Here is a 23326-nt window from a genome sequence, read left to right as displayed (position 1 = left end):
ATGTATATAAAAAAACTCCTGTTCATCCTTCTCCTTTCTCGGAAAAATGAAACAAAGGATATATCATAAAATTATTTAAATAAATGTTAAATTATATTCCAATTTTTGTAGCAAATAACATTAAATACTTTTAATAATTTTATTAACAGTCAAATTAAACTACTGAAGCGATCGACATACAAATAAATGATACTTAACATATACTTTTATATTTTCAGAAATTAAAATGTATTTCTCTATATTTTTTATTAATCTAGATCTTCTATTCTAAGCGATCTAATTTAGAAATAATTAAAGCTATGATATTCGTACGAAGAAAACGATCTACTTTAAATTCATCAAAAAAATTAATTTAAACTCATTTAAGAAAAAGAAAATAGTTTGTAGTCCATTGCTTTCTATGTATAAAGATATCTTGCGAAAAATTCGAGCGCATGATCGAAGATATAGAATCGGATTGAAAGACTATTAGTACCTAAATATGATGGAGTCCAGATCAAATGGATATTCTATAATTCCGGTGGTGGGAGCTCGTGCCCGGAGGATGTCTTGCTCGGTCGGAAGGAAATCAGGCTTTTCAATACGCTCTAGGTCACTAAGATAACTGCAAAACGAAACAAAAAGCTGCTGTCTGGAAGTGCATGCCATGCGTGATACATTTAAAAAATATATATCTTTAAATATAAATATCATAAAACAAGGAAATGTCATATAAAACAGTTCTCATACATGCTTGTCCATTGGTTTAGCCTGAAAGAATTTTTTAACGTCGATGGTATGTCTTGAGACTTACTTTATATATTTATGATATACTTTTGTTTTCAAGATACGAAGTTTGTACACGAAATCATGCAGATTTCTTTAAAATAGAAGATAGTACAAAGATAGTACTCGTACACCTAACTTTTCTCGCTTAAATCTGTTGTCTATTTTGTTTATTTTATTTTGTAATTGATGCACAAATAAATAGAATGAAATAGTAAAGTTAATTGTATTCGTATATATGTATATGTATATATATATATATATATATATATATATATATACATATACATATGTACATAGATTTCAAATAAAAGATAAAATTAAATTAAATATCACATATCAATTACGCACGTTAATTTTTATCGACACATTAGATACCAAAAAAAAGAAACTGTAGTCTGCTATAGATCTGTTTTAGATCTTTATGAAGCAGAAAAAATTTTTCATTTTCATCTATACAATTAAGTCAATTCGATCACATCTATATAATATGATAATGAACGCGACTACAGTTTTTAGCGAATTAAAAAATCTTGTCGTCAATGTTGTTTATATTTAACAGGAGAAAGTCACAGGTTTAAATAGCATTGCATGGAACGGGGAATAGGTGAACACTTAATTGAACAACGAATCCTAGGTGCAACGAATATGTTATAGAAGACAAAAATAATGCAGAAACGGCCCGATGCAGGTGGTTTTGCAGGCGCAGGCAGCTCTCTCCTTCTTTCATCATCTTCATCGGTCGACCACATACCTAAATCGGATTTCTTCCAAGTCAAAGGGATATTCAATTATACCGGTGGTGGGCACTCTCACACGAAGAATGTCCTGTTCTGTGGGGAGGTAGTTTGGTGCCGCGACTCGATCTATCTCCATAAGGTAACTGAAACATCGTGTTCTCAATACGCGATGTACAGGAAAGAGGAAAAGAGGAGAGGAAGGAAGTAAAGCCACCGTGAGAAAATTAAATCGTGTCCGTGCGCGCGTGAATATCAGAAGCATTGCTTCGAAACGCAAACGCAAGAAGGATAAGGTAGACACGTGTTTAAAGATTCAGAGACAAATCTCGGTAAAATCTTTGAAAATGAAGAGCTTATTGAAAGGCCTTAAGTCAACTATCATTCTCTTTTTCTTCAGAGAGAAAATGGATGGAAATATATTCCTATATATATTATATGTTAAAAGGCAGTCTTTATTAAAAACTGACCCAAGCCCTTTTGGAAAGGAATTGTTTGGATATGTTTGCCCGCGCGCGCGCGCGTGTGTGTATATGTATGTGTGTGTTCTGGAGGCGGAAAGTACAAAGTATTTTCATATATATCGTACACAGTTCCGATAAAAAATATTTGTCGTTAATTTAATGTCTCCTTTCGTTTGATCAGAATTGTATAGACGAATTGATAAGATAAAATTTCTTTATAAGAACATAGAAGTCAAGAGTCTTGATGCTTTTCTCAAAAGAAAAATTCTCAATTTGTTGAAAACGAATCAATGAGAGAAAGATTAGTGTTGAGTCGTCCTGTTACATAAGTTTTTTCGGTGAGGAAATTGAGGATGTTATAGATGGATGAACGGGAGGATAATCTCTCGGTAAAACACGTGGACAAGCATCAGTTCCGCGACAAAAAGACGGAGTATACAGTCGAAATACTTACTACTTGGCGGAGTCCGTGAGCTGGTATTCCCGTCTACGATCGTAGCACTCCTGTATACCCGCGTCCGCCCACAGATCCTTGATTGCCCCCACGTACGGGCTCTCGAATGTCGTCACCGTTTCAAAGTCGACACTCCGCACCAGTTCCGCTTTTTCCTGAAAGGAAGAGGAAGAAAAACGTATGAACTTAGGGAAATGACGAAGCGATATTACAATGTATAATTTATGAGTTTCCGGTTTGACGTATCGGCATGTCCGATATCAAGTATGCGATATGAAATTATCGTTAACCTTCTCATGTGCTGCACAATTAACGCTTTAATTAACCCTTTAACGCGAAGTCTGACCTCCATACGATCGCAATAGCAGATTTAAAGCGTTTGGTATATCTGATGTGTACATCAGATATATATTTCGGAACCGTTAAATTAAATAACGCATGATAGGATCAGTAAATTAATTAAAGAAAGCAAAAATTATAATGTAAAGTGTAATATTTTTATCAGCTCTGGAAAAAAATTATATTGCACTAATTGGAAAAAATTCTGATTCAATCAGAGATTCAATCAGAAAAGTAATCAGATACTTGTAATTAAATTTATTAAACATTCTAATCTAGCACACGATATAATTAGAAATTCGTTTACAATAACCGAAATTCTAATTGATAGAGTCAGAATTCATTTTTTTGTACTTCTTGTTGATACACAACGAGAACATTTTTCTCAGTAAAGACACTGCAATAAAACTATAAATTTACATCTAGTGTCGCTCCAAAATGCCATAGAAATTTATATTTTCTATAACAAAAATGAATTATATACATATGAAATAATTCAATAAAATCAAATATTTACATTTAAAAATACAATTTTATAGTTTAAATGAAAATTTTCTCATTTTATCTTAAAACACGTCTACTTTTAACCGAAATAATATTTTAACCAGTTTCTAAATCGTCAAACTTTTTGTATTATTTTAAATATAACAGAAAAAAAACTGTAATCTTTTATAATTTTTTCATTTTGTTTTAAAATATACATATGATGCAGTTTGCGATATTTATTTATTGCTGCTGTAAAATTCAAAAGTTTTTTTTGCATAGACCTATTAATTATGAGCAATCGATAAAATTGTGAATGATACTCACTATATTCGAGGAATCGCCATACTGGATCTTCAGGAGGTCCATCGCCCGGATCATGGACTGCATCGCCATAAAAATGTTTTGGTACACAAGTTTGATAAACCCCCTCTTATCCTCGTCCGAGTAGCCGGAGCCATGGATAATCCTCATCTGCTTAATGAAGGTGGACTTGCCCGACTCGCCGGTTCCTGTGACAAAGTTTCGATCTTTATTAGCTCGCTGTCAAAATAAATAAATAAAAGTAACAATTTTTTTCTTTTAGGGAGCGAGATATTGTGCCGAGATTTTCGACCGGACGTATTTGAAACTTTTATATAAGATAACGAAACGCAAAATTTCTGGGGATTAAATTATAGTAAATAATTAACAAATTATTTAGCTATAATAATATTTAACTTTTCGGTCATGACGCGTGAATGCCGTTTCTAATTTATTAATAAAGAAGATAGATGATATCAAAATATAGAGAGACACATTGTTAAACTTATTATATCAAATTGTACTCAATTTGAGTTATTTTTAATTATTTCTATAGGTCGTCACTGCTCCTACGCAATTATGACATTAATTTAAATAAAACAATGGAGTCAAACAATTTAATTCAAGCAAACGTATTTGACTTGAATTTAGTTTATTATTTACTAAGTACATATATCAATATGGACGTTATTTACTTTGAAAGCTAGCCACAGAAATGATTTACATTTTGATTCAAATTAAGTTAAAAATTATAAAATGTGTTAACTCAAAAGATTGTATTACCATAACTTCTTTGATATCTAACAATACAATATACTGTTCATTATTAAGATTAAAGCCAGCGGCACATAATGCTTGCTTGTTTTCCTACTAGATTGCTAACTGAATTAGAATTTTGCTAGCATATTGGCTGCGATGCTGACAATGCTGACTGCACTGTCTAATCAAGCTGGCAATCCAGCAGGAAAACAAACACCGTTGGCTTAATTATTTTCATTTAATCGGTATAATACAACGAAACATTGCAAATTAACAACATCTATGCGTACACGCATATAAAATTTAAAAAGTTCCACTATATAAAAGAGAAGGTGGTATTACGGCTAATATAGATTAAGGTACATTTAAATAGGTACACACCTATTTCTCATTCTTCTTAAATTTGAGCGTACTATTACACGAATATATGCATATTTGAGTGTTTTGTTATTTAACTTTTACTTGATATACATGCGAATAAGTTAAACAATGCCATGGCATTTTGCTAATGTGGCCTCCTATTCGTGTTGACTGTTGACCTTTTTTTTTGAGATTTTCATATCAAATTATTCCATAAATCGATTGTAGTTCTGTACTGTTATATTACCTATAGTTCATATTATATATATTATAGACTTTTTAGTACTGAACAATTCTATGCGTAAGAAGTATGTGTACATATACATATACATTCGCATACATTCCACAATATTTTACTTTCTTGTTTTTTATTTTCTAACAAATATTGTTTTTTAAAGAAAAAACCAATTTTTTTAAATTGTAAATCTATATTTGTGGAAGGCTACATTACCATCCCTATTTTTACAAACGGTGTGTTAGGTATCTAATAAATATTTCATAACTTCGAGTTCTAGAATCGATTGAACAATGCTTTGGCGAATGTAATCATTAAATTTCAAATTTAAATATTTATTATTAACCAAGTTAATGTATAGAACGTAGAATGCCATAATATCTGCACCTTCTCCTCTACATATAACATATATATATCGACACATTTATGACTTTGCATCTCGCGAGTCGCGCGAAGATTGTCCGCTTCTGGAAAACGGCAGGGTGATTACGCCGGCTAGATTCAAGAGGAGGGAGAGGGGTTGCTGCCGGCGCGGCGACGATGGCACCGGGCGGTGCTGGCGCTGATGCTGTTGCTGTTGCTGGCGGCGGCGGCGGCGGCGGCGGCGGTGATGGAGGCGGCGGCGGCGGCGGCGGTGGTGATGGAGGCGGCGGCGGTGGCGGCGGCGGCGGCGGCGGTGGTGATGGAGGAGGCGGCGGCGGCGGCGGCGGCGGTGGAGACGGCGGTGGCGAGTGTGTAGGTGGCGCGTGTCGTGTCGCCACCGTCGTTTCCTCACGAAATCATGAATGAACGCGACCGCGCGCGGCCGGCGTGACGTGCGGCAGTTTTCTCAGCCTTACGAATATCACTCCCAAAAGCGGAGTAATAATAATATCGCATTGCGTTAGGAATGTCATTCGATCTTTGGTTTTTCTTCCTTCAAATTGAAGCTTGAGGAAAAATCACGATTGCGGGCTTTCAAGATGAATCATCGGAAATATAGAACACTGGCGGAGAGACATCGCTTCATAACATAATATAAGGCATTTGTTAGGCGTATACTGTTAAATATCAAACCTCTTATTTTTAACTTCTACATACGTTAAAATGCAAATCTATTTCTGTGATTAGTTTCAAGGTAAACATCGTCCATATTAATGTACTTGATAAATAATAAAGCAAATTTGAGTCAATGCAGTTTCTTGAGTTAAATTGTTTAACTCTATTGTTTTAGTCAAATTAACGATATAGTGCGTAGGAACAATAGCGACCTATAGAAATGACTAAAAATAACTTAAATTGGATATAATTTGACATTATGAATTTAACAGAGCAATATGACCTTTTAACTGCTTTGAACAATACACGTAATGTGCATATATGGAGTAATATATAATATATAACATAAAATATCCTGATAGGTATAATATAATATAATATATATAAATTATCTCTCATAAAATATCCTAATTGACAGATAAATTGAGAATTGAGTAAAGTCTGGACTGGAGCATTTAACTCTTTCTGAATAGTATTGTAAAATACATAGAAAAGTTATATCGACAGAAAGAGAGAAATGTCATAAATGTGCATTTTTTTAAATTTCAAACTTTACTCACACGCGCGCGCATTGCAGGAAATGTAAAAAATTGTTATGATAAAATATATTACGTGAAAAACACTCAACTGTTCATTAAAAATTGGATGAGTTTTTTTAGAATCGAAGGAATTCAATAAAAGAGAACGAGATGAAAGCCAATAATTCCAAAAATCGCATCTAAAATGAACCTTATAAATTATGAACGAAACTCATCCGTTTTTCTCCGAGATGCTAAAACTTTTAATCTGAAATTTCTGAAACTCTTTCATTATCGATACATTTGGTGTAGAATATTTACCAGTTTTCGATCGATAGCTTCCCTGGAAATGTTTTCAGCTTCGTCGAAAAATCTATCTTAAAATTAAATGATGATGAGAAGTGAGAAGCGTTGCGTTCCGGGTATCGGTACACTTCGAGGAACCGCTCCCAATTCCGTCAGATAAGGGAATGAGTGTTTGCTACACTTTCCGGATGCGTAATAAATGTTGGGCGCGCAACCTGAATCGATCTTCATGCACGCGAGCAATATACACTGGGTGCAGAGAAAAGAGCTTTTTATGCGCGTCGCCAAGAAAAGACGCTTCGCGCGCCCACAAGCACACGCCTTTCTCCGCCTTAATGAGGATGCAAAAAGGCCACCGGGCGTACGCGATACGCCTTTTATCGATGAAGACGGCCGTGTGTTATCAATCGAAAAAACGCATCTCAATCTGCACCCCTCTCTGTCTTTCTGCACTCGATTGGCAGCGTAGATATATATTTTGTCGATTAGGAGTAAGTAATTCTTTGCGTCACGATAAAAGAAAACAATCTTTGCGTTAAAAAATTGGAAAGTCATTAATTGAAATCCGTGAGATTTTTTCCTTTGCTTATCAATTATCTTTCTAGATATCGGACGATATCAGAATCATTAACTTATCGCATAAAATTCAGGATATATATTGTTTTGAAAGTGAATTTTTAGGAAAGAATCTTTAAATGTTAAGTGACAATTACACATCACGTAAGATAATTGTGAAATTACTATTTTAGATAATTCTGTTATTATTTCGTAATAAAATAATTTCACAATTATTCCATGTGAAATTATTTTGTGTTATCTTTTATAACAATGAATATAAAAAAGTCTCAATTTCTTATATTTTGTACTATTGTAGAAACGTTATCAATTTTCAGGGGGGCATTTTTCAGGGCAGCCTAATATTAAATTAGAAATTATATTAAAATCTGATTAGATTTGTCGGGTCTTCTCAAGATTTATATGAGGAAATATCAATCACTTAAGAAGAACCTGTTTAGATGCACGGAAAGAACAATTTTGCTCAAGTATTTAAAAATTTAGCTATATAAATATAGATTTGAAAATAATTTTGTTGAAACATCAAATTAATTACATAGAAATGTGAAGCATGATGAGCAATGTTACAAAAAGTTTTGACATTCCAGTAATCAGTTTGAGTGTCCTATTTAATTATTTTGGTCCAATAAAATTATGCATTTTTCAGCGAACTCACTTAAATCCTTACTAGTTATTGTACGATGACGAAACTCACACGTGCAACAACAGCGCGATTATATGATACGGGAAGTGCGTTTGTCGTGCTTGTTTGCTTAGGTGCTTAAGACTGTCTTTGAAGTCTATATCTTCGTTGAGTTATGGCTCTATCGCCGATCAATGTCAACGATGATTACATCCCGGTGACTGCATCGCGCGCTAATTTTCTCGCGAGCCATGCTCAGTTATTATATTAATCACAGTACAGTTAATTAAGATGTGCACAGTTAATTAAACTAGGTAATTCCCTATCGGTCGCTTTCTCAGAAAATTGACCAGAAAGTGGCAAACTTTCTTTGTTATCCTCTTAATTTTTCTACTTTTAATAATAATCGTAACACACACACAAATTATATTTCTTATCTATATTTTTTTTATTTATATACATATATATATTTACTTTTATGTACAGTATTTTCATATTAATGATATATACAAATAAATTAAGGAAATAATTAATTTTGTAAACTTCCTATTGTTTTTTTTATTTTACTTTTTAATTAAAAGAAAAAAAATTCAAAATGAATATCAAGTTGTTACGATAATTAATTTTTTCATTAACAAACTTAATCTTTTATTTCTTATCGATCTACGTTGCTGCGACGTTTACTTATAAAAACGAAATTGCTTTTCATTTATCGATGGATTTCAAGATCGTTTTGTATAAATGCTATTTTAGTTTCATGCGACGTGTGCTCGCGGCGCGAGTATAAACGGGTTAATATTAGCTCACGACAACATTCTCTGATTGTGTGGAGACATCGGATGGCATTGGCAGCGATTTCGCGGGATCCCGATCAAGATTGACTCTTGAACGCCAAGAGGAAAAGCGAGAAGGAAGCGGGTTAATGAATGAACGAGAACCGATGGTGGGCGTAAAGCACAACCTAGGCTCTCTTCCGGTATTCCTTCAACGTGTAACTAAAGCTAGAACTCTTATTCAACTGGGAAAGAGAAGGGAGAGGAGAAACTTAACATCACCATGAAATTATTTTCCGTGGAAGAGTATGCTGACTTCGCTTATCGAAACTCCGATCGGCTGGCAGTACAGATGCATTGCGAATTCGCTTTTCTGACCTTCGTGCTTTCGAAAATCGTTTGATGTGATGAAAACCGCGGAATTCAAGCCAGCACTGATTTTAACTTTAAAACAATTCTTTGTAAATTCAAATAGAGATAGTATGTAATATATAAAAATATTGCAGATTTTTATATAAAATCTAAAATTGTAATCTTCCAAAAGATTTCTCCGATATAACGGAGCTTTGAGGAACAATATAAAAAGAAACAAGTAGACATAGAAAAAAAATTTAAAAAAAACAACGATTCGAATTGCAAATTACGACGTGTTAAAAAAAAAAATCTACAAATGCGAGAATCAAGAAGATATGATATTTAAATTGAATGATTAATTTTAAAAAAATAACGTCTCCTCTCATATCCTCGTTGCCTCGCGTTCCTGAAAACAGGTTGCTATAGGGATACGATTGCGGTATACCAAAGTATTCGTTCTTCCCCGCTCGACAAGTTCGACCGGTGTATATTCGAGAGACATCTTGTACAATCATCAAGGACATGACTGATCAGAAATATGTGGAAATGAGTAAGCAACTCAATTGAAATTAATTCCGCAACGCGCTCATAATTTTTTTTCTTTCAAAATAATTATGTTGAAATATGAAAACTGTGCGCAATATAACGCACAGTTGTATCGCAAGATACAAAATAAGACAAATTCTTCTTATAACTGTACCATGCGTGAAACACTGTAGCTGCTGGAGAGCTAAATCTAGGAAATATATCTATGTAAATCTATGTAAAACAGTCCTGTATTCCGGGTAGTATATTTAGATGCTCAAATAACCAAATGTTCTTGTGATATATGACTTTAAAAGATTTTAGCTGTTTGAATATTATTGATTCGAATTGTACAGGATTAATTCGGAATTAAATCGTTATCGGAACTATCAATTTTTTAAACTTCATTTTATGAATAAATAAAATTTCTCAAACTACTAATAGATTAAAATTGCGCTTATTTACAATAGTAAGCCAACTAAATATTTACTAAACATAAAGATATAAGTATTTATTTGGTACAAGAACCATTAATTTGATCTAGCTGTCATTTATTTTTATTAAGTAAATATTTATTATTATATATTTATTTATTTATTTAATTTATTATTATCATATAAATATTTATTAGTACATAAGTAATTTATTAAAATTCAGTATATTTTTTCGCAGTATACATTTTATTACTTCAGTATAACAATAATGATGAAAAATTAATCACATGAACGTAGGAAAATTAAATTTATAATGTATACATTTTTACGTAAATATTCACTCTTACTAGTTTACCAAATTATAAAGAATTTTTTTCATACATAAAACATTTTAATCTCTCAAAACAGGTTAAACCTTTAACGTTTAAGAACATTGTCTTCTTTTGCACATTTTTTTCCGTTGCACTGACAAATTCTAATTTTAAACTGAAATCTTAACACAAAGGCAATTTCAAGCTGCAGTATATAAAATTCGATATTTAGGAGCGATCCGAAATACTGGTAATACTTATTCAAATTAAACTCGAACATTCTCGAACTGAAAATCCTGTATTCGAATTTATTCGATTAATTCAAGAACGGCGACTATTCAATTATTTTAATTCTAGTTAAGTTGTTCTTCCGGCGGATGCTTTGACATCCTCTCGCATAAAAGGACGAAGCATCGCTCCACCCTGAGGTGAAGGAGGCATGACGACGATCGACACCCTTTTTCTTCGACGTATACCGTTAGCGGGCGAAGGGAAAAGCCCGAATCGACGGACGTGTACGCGCCAAGCGCGGAAGCTTTCCGGGGCGGTGGAAGCTCCGCCGTCGCCGGGGGTGGGTCGATAGATGCCGACGTGGAGAGATAGGGCGAGAGGGAGAGAGAGGAAGACAGATAGTGCATGCTCTCTCTGACTAGAATGAGAGAGAGCAGGCAGAGCGGAGCTCTTTCGTCTCCCAGGCCGCAGCACCACCGCGCCCCGATATTTGCGCGCCACCCTTTGCCTTTGCCGGTACCTTTAGGCGGCACTCATACCGAATCGCACGTTATGTTCGTACCCGAAGACAGGAAACGTCTGAATGGGTTGTGGAAATAATTCTGCACACGCGAGACCACTAAAAATTTCATGAGAGCCGTACGAGAAACGTGAAGAGAATCTACTGGTTGCATTCCACATACATTTCTTATATATATGTATATATACATATATATACGTTATATTATTACTAGTATTTTTTTTTAATTTTCAAATAATTTCTTTCTATTAAACATGTACGATTTCTTATATTTTATTACTTCAATATATAAAAATAATTATGAAAATGATTAATTACATGAACATAGAAAAATTAAGCTTATATAATGTATACATTTATTATAAAGACCCTTTTTCATATATAAAAATATTTTGATTTTTCAAAAGAATATGTGACTTAAGTTCGCAAGATTATGCCGTAAATTTCAAGATTATGTCTACACATTTTTTATATATTGTTTACGTGATATTTATACAAAATGTTTCCGTGTTAAAAATATAAAAAAAATAAAAAAATAAGTAAAATTTACAACTGTTAATGTAAAAAATGTTAATATATGACTTGTTCTTTTCAATTGATCTTTTTGTAAAGTTTATCTTTTCTCTTTTTCTCTATATTGGAGAGAAAAAGGAAAAAGATGGATAGTGCAAGAAATTCAGTTAAAAGCAGCACATTATGTCTATATTGCCTAATATTAATCATTGTAAGTATTTATATGTGCAGAATTATATATTATTTCCACTATTTCTAACAAAATATAAACTTATAGATCTATAGGTTATAGTTTACATAGATGACATTTTATACATATAATTTACGTCTATATAGTCTACATTGTTTACGCGTAATGTAGTATTATTTATATTTTACGCGTAAATAATTCTGGTCTGCATATTTGTAATTATCGACATGCAATTATCGTATACTAAAAAGTAGAAAATATAATTAAAAAATTACAGAAAAATTATTTTAAAAAAAATTAAATATATGTCGAGGAAAATATATCAACATCTTTAATTTAGCTGCCATGCGATAGTCATGACAATGTCGTGGTGATATATAGGACTTGTGAAATCTTCCTCCGGAAATAACCCGAAATGCAGCGAGAATAGTTCTCCGAAAATCGCGTTTCGTATGAATTTCCTTAACCAACAAAAGATGTCCTCCTTCGTGTTTTCCTTATGTAAGGCGAGGCTTCCACGATTACGAGTCGATATAATCTATAATCTAATCTTGAAACAATGTAGAAGTTTCCTTTGCTATTATCATATCATTTTTACTCAGCCCGAAAAATTATTTATTTTATTTATTTACTGCACAATTAACTCGCACGAAATGTCATTTCGAAATAATTTCTTTATATTACGTATAAAAACAAAGCGTGCTGTTCTTCCACAAAATTTATTGCACAATAAAAAAAAAAAGATAAATATGCATCAATAAATTAACCAGAACAAATTCAATAACACGAAATATTGTTTCTCATGTTGTATACTTCGAGCAACAAATGACCAGACAGACACACATACCATATAAAAGGCAAGCAATTTTGACGTCATATTGGTCAGGCATTGATATTTTAAATGTATCGATCGAACTTCGCAAATACATTCGCGGTCCCCAATATGGGCGAGTGCCCGATTGAATTAGTCCGTTCGCAAATGTGAAATATGCAAATCGTTATAAGTATTTACGCAGTTATAAAAAATATATAAAATATGTACGTTATACGTACTACAATAGTCAGGACTTTATTAACTTCGCTTAACAACGACATTCTGTGTTGCATTAACAAATATCCGATATTGTAAATGTGCTACAATCAATTAAAGGATTACACCTAACAATTTTATAAAAACATTGTACTGAAAAAAAAAAAAAATCTGAACGCGTTTATCAAAGATTATAAACTTCTCGATCCGTTTGACGCAAGCAAACGTCATCGATACGGCACAAAATATACTTTAATAATAGAATTGACAATGTTATAGAACTCAGCTGTCGCGGTTTAACAGCTCACAGATTACAACGCTAATAAATTTTTCGGGTATTCTGAGAAGATTTAGTACAGTCGGATTTAGTAACAATCGGATTAGTTTTAATATTTTGATTCGCGAATAATCTCCTCCAATTCTTTCGAATATCATCCGAAAAAAATGGATTGTGTGAAAACGCGAGAAATAAAAATCTAGAGAATAATTATCTTTTTGGATGACATTTCGTCTACAAATTTTTAGATTCTAATATTCATCTAATTTGCTAAAAAAAAAAATTAATTCTCCAATATACAATGATACTTGTTCACTTTACATTTTTTTCTCGGATATTCTGTAGACAATCCATTATCGACAAATCATTTACGATAAAATCTAAAATGGAAATAGCAATCGATAATTACTAAAGACGATATTCTTTCGAAATATTTCCAAATATTTTAAACTATTCTCAGATTCTAATGTAATATTCGTCGATTTTGCTGAGAAAAACTTGTGATTCTAAATTTCATAAATGTTATTTGTTCACTTTAAACTTTTTCGTTGAGTCTTCTCTGTACAATCCATTATCGACATGCTATCAATTATAATATATTTATTATCCATGATAGAATTAAAAATAGTGATGAGTGAATGTGGTCTTTTTCCGAAACTACCAAGGAATAACTTCCGTTAATATTTCGGTATTTGATGATTTAACTCAATCGTGAGAATTTGTTAAGGACCGCATTATCGTGACATGTGAATGCGATTTTCCGCGGAATGACAATACACGCGTAATTATCGTAATTGAATTTCTCACCTCTTGCTCATATGTTATTTGAACGTTGTGCTGTGTCTATAGTGCGTGTATGCATGGAATGTAGGGAATAGATATAAAAATAATGATGAACAAGATGCCACTACTCAACTACTGACTTAAAGAGTATTTAAAATTTCGAATGTAATATACACAATTGAATATTATATCAGTTAATAGATATTATATATATGTATGTATAAGAAAAAAAAAAGTAAATTAAGCGTGACGTATATAATGTAAAGATTATAGCAAAGCTATAGCAAAGATCATAGCTGAAGAATTAAGCTTCGACTTGAGAACAAATCACGTAATTTAACGAAGCACACAGATCACGCGAGATATCCTGTAAACGGAGCTCCGTAAGTTTATTCCGTTTGCGAGGATCGTGCGTAATAAAATATTCAAAAGCCCTTGATTTAATGCGAACAGAAGCAGCGGGAAATATATATTGTCCAAGCAAAATATTTTCATTACGTGTGTATACGCACATGCACATACACGCATATACGAATAGCAAATAACATTACATTAATAGCAAATTACATCACAGTACGACAAAATACAATCAATTATACGCCAATAATTATACACATTTTATAAAATGTAAATTATACACTAATAACGTACGATAATTGATATCAGTATAGTGGAAGTTAATTGAAAAATAATAAAAATAAACTTACATATAACAATACATGAATAACATAGCGTTAAATTGAGTTAAAATTTTAGCCCTACAGTGAATCTCTTTCAATCTCAATTAAACCTTATAAATCTGTTTTGATACTTGAACAATCAAATAGGACCTCTTTTAATATTACTTAATCCACTTCTTATTTAGAAAACTTCTTTTGAACCTAAAAATAGGAAATTTTCCGACAACTGTTATTTACAGGCTCAATGTAGCTTAATTTATTATATTAGAATCTATTGTAAATATCTAGAGTCGATGGCACATACGTCTTAATTATAAATCTTTAGAGTCTACATACGTCCTAAAACTAAGATTCAAAGTAAGTATAAGTAGTTTAATAATACTTTATTATAAAAATGTTAAATTCTTTTAAATTGTATTTCAAACACACAGTTAGTTAAAAATCTTTCATTTTACGATGATTTCACAAGAAGATTGATTCTCTGATGGTCAAAGGATCGATACAAAAAAGTTAAAGAATTGTAATTCAGAACGCTCTGCATACTAATACACATAACACATCATTGTCATTGAATTCGCAAAATTGAATCCGACGCGCACTCAGGCTTCTCGTCCAAAAATGATTACGAAAACACGTAATTCAGTTACGAATGTCCCATTATTGTGTGACACCCTGTTTGCGAGTATGTCTGTTTCTCGCACGACTACTGCTATTAATTATCCGTAGTTATTATCTGATCGCGCGATAAGTGACACTCGTTCAACGGCATTTCCTGTAGTTAGAAACGCGCGTTGACACATTTTTTTACTTTAATTAAATGCCGCTATCGAATTACAGTCTTTTGATGTCGCACTCTATCCCTCTTCGAATAATAATTAACCAACTAAGTCCTTATAAACAAATATACGTTCAACGTTGAATCTTTTAATTTCTCAATGCTCAAAGACAATAAATACAATTTAATCCTTTTGTGTTTCTATTACAGTTTTCATTCAGCTACTTCCTGTTAACACTAGTGTGTGTCTGTTCCTCTCCTCTTTGAAATTATAATATAAAAGAAAATAAATGATAACCCAATTAAGTTATAAGAATTGTAAAAACAGGAAGATAAAAATTATGATAAAAGAAATAAATAAAATTGTCTTTCAAGTGGAAAAAAAAAATATTTAATAACAAAAATAACTTTACAAACTCTACTTTTACTTCCTGAACAATCTTTTCTTTTGGATAAAACACTGGATGTCAGACAACGCTTAAAAAAATTAATTCCAATTTGAATTATCCACTTTCGGATTCGTTCCTGTATACGTTGTTTTATACGCGCGACAATCCAGCGAGGCGAATGCACTGGTATTGAGAGATCAATTCGGTATATCTTCCCATAGAAATAATTGTTTATAAATCGCCAGTGCATTCGTGCCCTTCCCCTCCCTCTCTCTCTTTTTCTCTCAGAAGTACATCATATCGTCTGTCGTCGGTGCACGCATACAATGCACATGAAAAGTTGCGCGGCTGTAAAAGTCTTGTCGACGAGGCCTTTGGCGCACAATCGTGACATTATTTCCCGTACTGAATGCCAACGCCGTTAGGTACATTGTTCAGGCGCGACTGAATGAGCACCGATTAAAAATAAATGGCTATATAACACCGCTGACGTAGGGAAGCAATTTTAGTTATTAAAGAGGGACGCTCCCGAGAAATAAAATGTTGCGTTCGAAGTAAAGGTGAGGTATCGATAAAATGACCAGTTTTTCTGCAACTCGAGCCCGATATACCCTTTCCTTTCCTTGCGTAAGAAGGGTAAATTACAATTAACCCTAGAACGTCACGTTGGAGTATAATGCGTCACGAGCCTCTGGAAAATCTCGAGCAGTGAAAATCTCGTGACATTCTTCGCTAATTATTTTTAAATAATGATTTTTAATTTTTTGATATCTTTTTTGATATTAAAAATATCGAAATTTCCAAGGAATCCCTTCGACCTATTCTTCAATAACGAGAGATATCTGAAGAGAATTGATTTGCGATTGAAACCTGTTACAGTGCCTGTTACACTCTAGTGTGGTGCTCGAGGTTGACTTCTGAAGCGTGACGTTTGAGCATTATCTCACTTCAATTAACATTATTGTTTATATTAACCAATATTAGACGTTTAAAGGAAAAGAAATACACTTGATTTTCTATTTCTATGAAAAGTCCTATAATAGAATAATCTTATTCTTTATGACATATCTTCAAAGCAATTGGGGTGAAATGTTGAATAAATTTTTAGCTCAACGACTCGTACAAAGTTTCACATATCCACATTGATACTGAATTACATCGTGCGCAGATGAAAACAATAATTCAAATCACATTTCCGCTGTTATGCTAAAATTAAGTAATTTCATTGGTGGAACTGGAATATTATCGACCGTTTAACACTTTCTGTAGTTGCGTGCTTTGTAACGCGCACAATTTCCGTATACTATTTCTGTAACATGATCTATAATATAAAATTAATAGAATGAAAATTGATATACTGATAATGAAAAATGATAGCCTCATATTTTTCACTAGATATAAAAAATGACTCTGATGTTAATAAAAGAAAAAATACTATATATTATACTATTTTCTCGTCAATTTTGGGATGACCTGTATGTATATTTTTGAGACATATTCTTAAAACAATTGGAGCAAAATCTTTTTTATAAAATGTTTAATAAGTTTTTGACTAAACGACTCGCATAAAGTTTCACAAATACGCATTGATACTGCAGGATTGAATCACGCAGATGAAAACGGTAATTGAAATCACATTTCCGCTGCTAAAATTAATTTCAATAGTGGGATCGGAATTATATGACCGATACTGTTTAATTTTTCTGTAGTCACTTGCTATTTGTAATACGCATAATTTTCTTTAAAAAAAATCGTAGATTTATTATTATATAATCCTTCCGCCATTTAAGAGGTTATGCAAAGTGTTCAAAGAAAAGGTCAATACTTTCGAAGATGACAATAGCGGTCATTTTAAGCAAGGAGAAAGAGAAGTATTATTGCCAATTGTTTCCATAAATTTGTAATAATGACGGCGATGAACGTGCGTGATATAAACAAGAAAATTATATACAAAAAACATAATAAATCACAGTCCAACGCTTTCTTTCATGTTAAAAATTATTGCCAGTTGTTAATATCTGTCGTATTTGATATTATAGCGCGCATTGTACATTTATGGAATTTTTATCCATAAATAAGATTTATTTTCGTTGTGCAGAAAATATTTTTATATAAAAAGCAATTTTATTTTCTTTCTCTCTTTCATGTTAAATTGTATTTTTTGTTTTTATCCCGCTTGTGAGAGATGACGTAAAATATTGCCAATTGTCAGCAAATTTTTCTGAAATTATACAGGATGTTTCAAAACTGGAAAATGGGAGCTCGAATATCTTGTAAAAAATTGGAAGTTCTGCTTTCATTAATCATCTCAAATATGTGAAGGTACTAATATATGTATGTTCTCTTTGAGCGACAAGATATTATTTAAAAAATATTTTTTATAAATAAAATAGATATAAATAAATAAATATATTATTCTTCATTTATCCAATAAGAAGAAGATTTACCTTAACAAAATTAAAATTATTATACTAAAAATGTCAAAATTAATATACTGAAAAGCAACAGCCTCGTATTTTTGCTAGATATAAAAAATGACTCTGATATTAATAAAAAAAAAATGAAACCGCGTACTGTCTCTGTTTTCATGTTAATTTTGGGATGACCTGTATAACTTTTATCTTCATATATATTTTCCAATATTTTTGGATATAATGTATACATGGTTGAAACATCGACGAGTCGTGGAGTTGCACTCTGCGCAGAGTCACGCACGTATTTCGACGCATTTCGATGTTTACGCGATCCCGTCTGTATAAAAGCGATTAATGCGCGATTAACGACCGCGTGTTTTCAGTGATCGCGTGATTGCGCAATCAGCGACGGTGTTTCACCGATTCAATGAGCTCTATTTTTAAACCCGCTCACGGCCTGAGGAGCTCACGGAGCTTTTTATCGGCTTATCTGTGTTTATCGCCCACCGCGAATAGGAGAGGAAACTCGCGTATATTTGTTGATCGTTAGCGTGGCGATTGTTCGCCACGTACACGTGGAATAATTTGGCGGCTTTTATTCGGAGCGTAACATTATATGTGGGGATTATTTATAGAACCAGTGCCGGAATCTTGAAACGAGCAGAAAAAGTGAGAAACGGAAGAGAGAGAGAGAGCGAGAGAGAGAGAGAGAGAGAGAGAGAGAGAGAGAGAGAACGAACTTCCTATGAAACGCACGTGTCCAAAAAGGCATAGATACGGCTAATGTGCGTTGGCTAATATCGAAGGTAAAATATCGATACTTCGATAGTTCAAAGTATCATAAGTATTCTTACATGAGTCGTGGGGTGCAATAGCGATGTGTAAGCCGTGAATAAAAATGGATAAAAATATAACTTTTATATATACCAGTACTAGTACATATAATATATGATTGCGGCCTAACATGAACTCTTAGATTCTTCATTTTATGATTAAAAGGTGACGCGATAAAGTCACTGTATTTTATATTAAATAAAATTGGACAAAGAAGAGCCTATAATATTAAAATATCAAGTGATTTCATTTTTGAGCTATATAAGCGATTAAAAATAAACAACTTTTCATAAACTATATAAGCTTTAGAAAAAACAAATAATAATCTTTAATAAACTTTTTCCTTTGAAGTAAATTGTTTAATAAACACTGATAAAATAAATCTTTAATTTGTGCGTGTTAACTCGGATAAAAAAATATTAAAAAATTCCAAAACTACAATAAGTGATTGTCTGATATATTTGCTAAAAAGAAATCGATTCGAAATTCGTTAAAATGTCTGTAATAAGTCACTCGGTAAAAGAATGATACTCTATAGAATGATAATACGTAAAAATACATCCTGTATACAAATGTGTAAAATAGATACAACACGATTTCATTTGTGAATTTCTGATTTCAACGCGATTATTGTAATTAGCAGAATTATAAATTCGACCAAACTAAATATCGATGTCTTGCGATTGTCGCGACAGTGAGTTAGCGCCACTAGTTCGCCATTTAGTGCGAAATAGACGGAATATTCGAAATTGGGATTAACGTAATATTCCGCTCGATCGAACGACACGAGCTACGGAAGCATCCATATGGACGCAAATATGCATATATGTATGCTATACTTGCAGAATCGGTACGGAGAGTATGCAGATGCTCCCGATATATCGAACGCGCGTAAATTTGCTGCAACTTGCCAATGAAGATAATTAAAGATTATCAGAACACATCGTGGAACAACGTTCTCCTTCCTACCACCAGCCGACTAAATTGATTGCATCCCGTTAAACGACAATACGCGATAAGATTCATTACTTGTCGTTACTCACCTGATTATGATATAACACGTATATAAAAGCAATCGCATTTGTTAGCATCAGGAAAGAAGGCGAAGCAAACTGAGTAAATACAACGAAAATAAAGACCGATACACACGCAAAAGAAAGCAACTCCATTACCATCTGCTAGCATTTTTTTATCACATATATCTCTCTATTTTTTTTATTTATTAGGTGCGCAACTAAGTTCTCGCTGTTATTTTGATGAAAATGCATAAAAATAACAGCGAGAACTTAGTTGCGCACCTAATACATATATGGAAGTTTCTTTGTACGTTCCTGGTTTCTTTGTACGTTTTGCGTGTATTTCTGCCCTATTTACTTATTTCGCGTGACATTCGTTTCTGTTACAGGCTTGTGCAATTTTGCTGGTGTCTTGTTATTTGGGTGTGCTGTAACCTTATATTTCTTTCGTCTATCAATGTTTTTACTTTGTTACATGGTGCGTTGTAATAAAGATAAAAATATTCTATTTTGTTATATTTATTTTATAATTCACAGTTTTCGTCTGCCGTATTTTTTCGTGAACAAATTCTTAATGACAGCTTACATAATATCTATAGAAATTATGCCTTAAACGGTCTAGTTGGATCTTAAGTGCTTGTATAATTCTGTGTGAATTTATATACTACGTATGTAGTCTTCTAAAACGTTCGCTGAAATGATACCACTTACATAATATCGTTAAAATTATTAATAAACGAGTTTTTTATCTGGTTTTTTTTATTTATCACGAAAAGGAATTCCAGAGAATAAATGTTTGCCGGTTTCCCGGTCCTTCTTGGTATTTCCCTGATCAATTTTAACTTCTTGCCGACTTTTCCCGGTTTTCACGGTTTTCCAGACTTGCAGCAATCCTGCATGATGTGTCAAACGCACTGCAAAAATAGCGTCGCGCGGAAAATATCTCGGCAAGGACCTTCGCGGGCTAATGCACACGGATTAAAAAATAACAAATCGATTTTATGATAGGCTTATTTATAAGGGCTTAATTTTAGTTATTGCTCACGCAAATTGCCTAAAAATGATGATCTCCATTTCATATTTACAATATCGTTACTAATATCATTTTTTTATATAATATCCCCCACAGTTTTGTAAACAACTTTAATGCTTTAATTCTAACCCAATTGTTATTAATTAATAATTATTTCAATATTTGTTTATAATAACAAATATTGAAATATTACATAATATGTTTAAAAATTTAAAATAAAAAAGAATTGCGATTGTCAATATTCGAGAAAAGTTGTCGTTCGATTGTAAAGAAAATCGAGTTACGATTTTATTGTAACGATGTAACGATTGGAACGGAATCCAATAGCAAAATTAAACTGCTATTTGTAGAAAAATTTGAAATATAAAAGCAAAAAGTAGAGAGCATATTTACAAATTAATATATCCCTAGATATACAAATTATTAAAAAATGAGAGGTATTATAATGTGTATTATATCAATAATATGATGCATCTTTGTGAGGTATAATGAATGTCGGGTGTAGTAAGGACGTAATTTTTTAAGAACACGGAGTTGATTTTTTCTTAGAAAAGATTTAAATGGATTGGTAGACTTAATTATGGAGTTATTTACCTCACTGAAGGCCTTCGCGGCTTAACGCTCACGGATTAAAAATAACGAATCGATTTCATGATCGACTTATTTATAAGAGCCTAATTTTAGTTTCTATACAACGACGCGCGACAGAACTTTCCTAAAGTACAAATTATTGCAATTCAATATGTTGTTCACGAGATAACGATAAAATTTATCAACATAATAAAATATTTCACACATGTACGTTATTCCTTTCTCAAATTTATGAAAAAATACATTTTATTTTTTCAAGCATTTTTTGTACCCGGTACACATCACAACTTTTAGGCCTCTAGTCTGTAATTTTTAATAACAGTATACCGTTATATTGCCATTGTGCAGGTTCCGCTAAAGTATCTAAAAACTTAGCTAGATCTAGAAGTAACTATTGGACTATCAAAATAGTTACATAATTATCTAAAGCATGAACAATGCTTCAAAAAGCTTTGACATTTTAGCAACAAGTTCAAGCTTTCTACAGGGTGGGCCATCTATTGGTACGTTTTTGAATTTCGTCATATGGCAACACCGAACGAGCTACAGACCCGAAATTTTGACAGTTTATTAGTCATACCGTCCGCGGCACGAAACAACATGTTTTCTCTTGAAGAGCGTTTTGAAATTTTAAAAACTTATTTTCAAAGTCAGTGCTGTGTCGCCGAAACTGTACGAATTTTGAAAAGAAATATGGGTCGTGATAGAGCACCCATCGAAGGAGCTATACGCAAATTGGTGAGGAAAGTTCGTGAGAAAGGGATGTTAGTGGATGACATTATATTACGACTGTTTTGAGTGAAATTGGCGCCGAGGTAGTCCAAAATGTCATTAATAATTGGGGTGACCGAATGGCATACTGTAAGGCCAGTAGAGGGAGCCACATGAACGAAATCGTTTTTCATTCTTGACGCGGATACTTTTAGCTTCACAACAAAAAAAAATTAATAAAAAATATCAATGTATGCTCATTTGATCGCATTTTTAAAAACGTACCAATAGATGGCCCACCCTGTATATAAGTATTTTGATGGTCCAACAAAATTACTTTCAGATCTGTATCTAGCTAAATTTTTAGCAAAATCTTCCTTCTCATATAAAAAACTGTGCAACGACAAAATAACAATATTCATTATTGTCATTAAGAGTTACTAAATCTTATTATCTCAAACGTTCGAAGAAAATCCATTCTAATTGTAAAGAAACGGAGCGTGTTGCAGAGACGCGTATCGCGTTTTTTCTCGCACTAATTTCACGTGTCAGGACAACACATATATCTTTTCATTGACACCTCGAGGAAAGAAATCTAGGCAAACGCATTAAAAGAAACGTTTCGTATGAACAACCATAACTTTATTGATATATATATATATGTGAATAACCAAAATAAAAAATGTTACTTTAATCAGAAAACGTTAAAAACGAAATTTTAATTAAAAACACAATTAATAAATTAAAAAAAAAAACATAATTTTGATAATTCATACATCGACAAAATTATGGTTGTTCATATCGAGCATCGTACCGGTTTCTCTTATAGCGTGTAGCTTGTTTACATCGTACTAATTAATGGCCATTCAGCTCACAATCATTCACATTGTTCGACAAAAGGTTAACACAATAGTAACAGATCCGGCGGATTACGCTTCCGGCTCGCACGCGGCTACGGAAGCGACCGCAATCTTTAATGTCAC

General features: G+C 32.7%; 1 protein-coding gene across 13 annotated transcripts in view; it reads right to left on the bottom strand.

The window, feature by feature from the left end:
- The window catches only part of Galphaq (G protein alpha q subunit), a 44446-nt gene that overhangs the window by 9026 nt on the left and 12094 nt on the right, over nucleotides 1-23326 (bottom strand). For 9 of the 13 annotated variants that reach the window (XR_015547062.1, XR_015547063.1, XR_015547061.1 and 6 more), the window contains exons 2-4: nucleotides 3570-3754; nucleotides 2421-2575; nucleotides 476-604 (exon numbers count right to left, since the gene is read on the bottom strand). Coding sequence is in view for 5 of the 13 variants with exons in the window: in XM_087412279.1 (XP_087268405.1) it covers nucleotides 476-604; nucleotides 2421-2575; nucleotides 3570-3754 (469 nt within the window). In the remaining 8 variants the exon portion in view is untranslated. Of the gene's footprint in view, nucleotides 1-475; nucleotides 605-1519; nucleotides 1649-2420; nucleotides 2576-3569; nucleotides 3755-23326 lie in introns of all 13 variants that reach the window. The other 4 variants (XR_015547066.1, XM_087412280.1, XM_011068693.2 and 1 more) reach the window with 2 other exon arrangements.

The sequence above is a fragment of the Acromyrmex echinatior genome, chromosome 13, assembly GCF_024713525.1.
Source record: "Acromyrmex echinatior isolate Ae372 chromosome 13, ASM2471352v2, whole genome shotgun sequence".
Lineage (NCBI taxonomy): Eukaryota > Metazoa > Arthropoda > Insecta > Hymenoptera > Formicidae > Acromyrmex > Acromyrmex echinatior.
The sequence above is the reverse complement of the archived record's forward strand: the minus strand, read 5'-3'. Positions and strand labels throughout refer to the sequence as shown.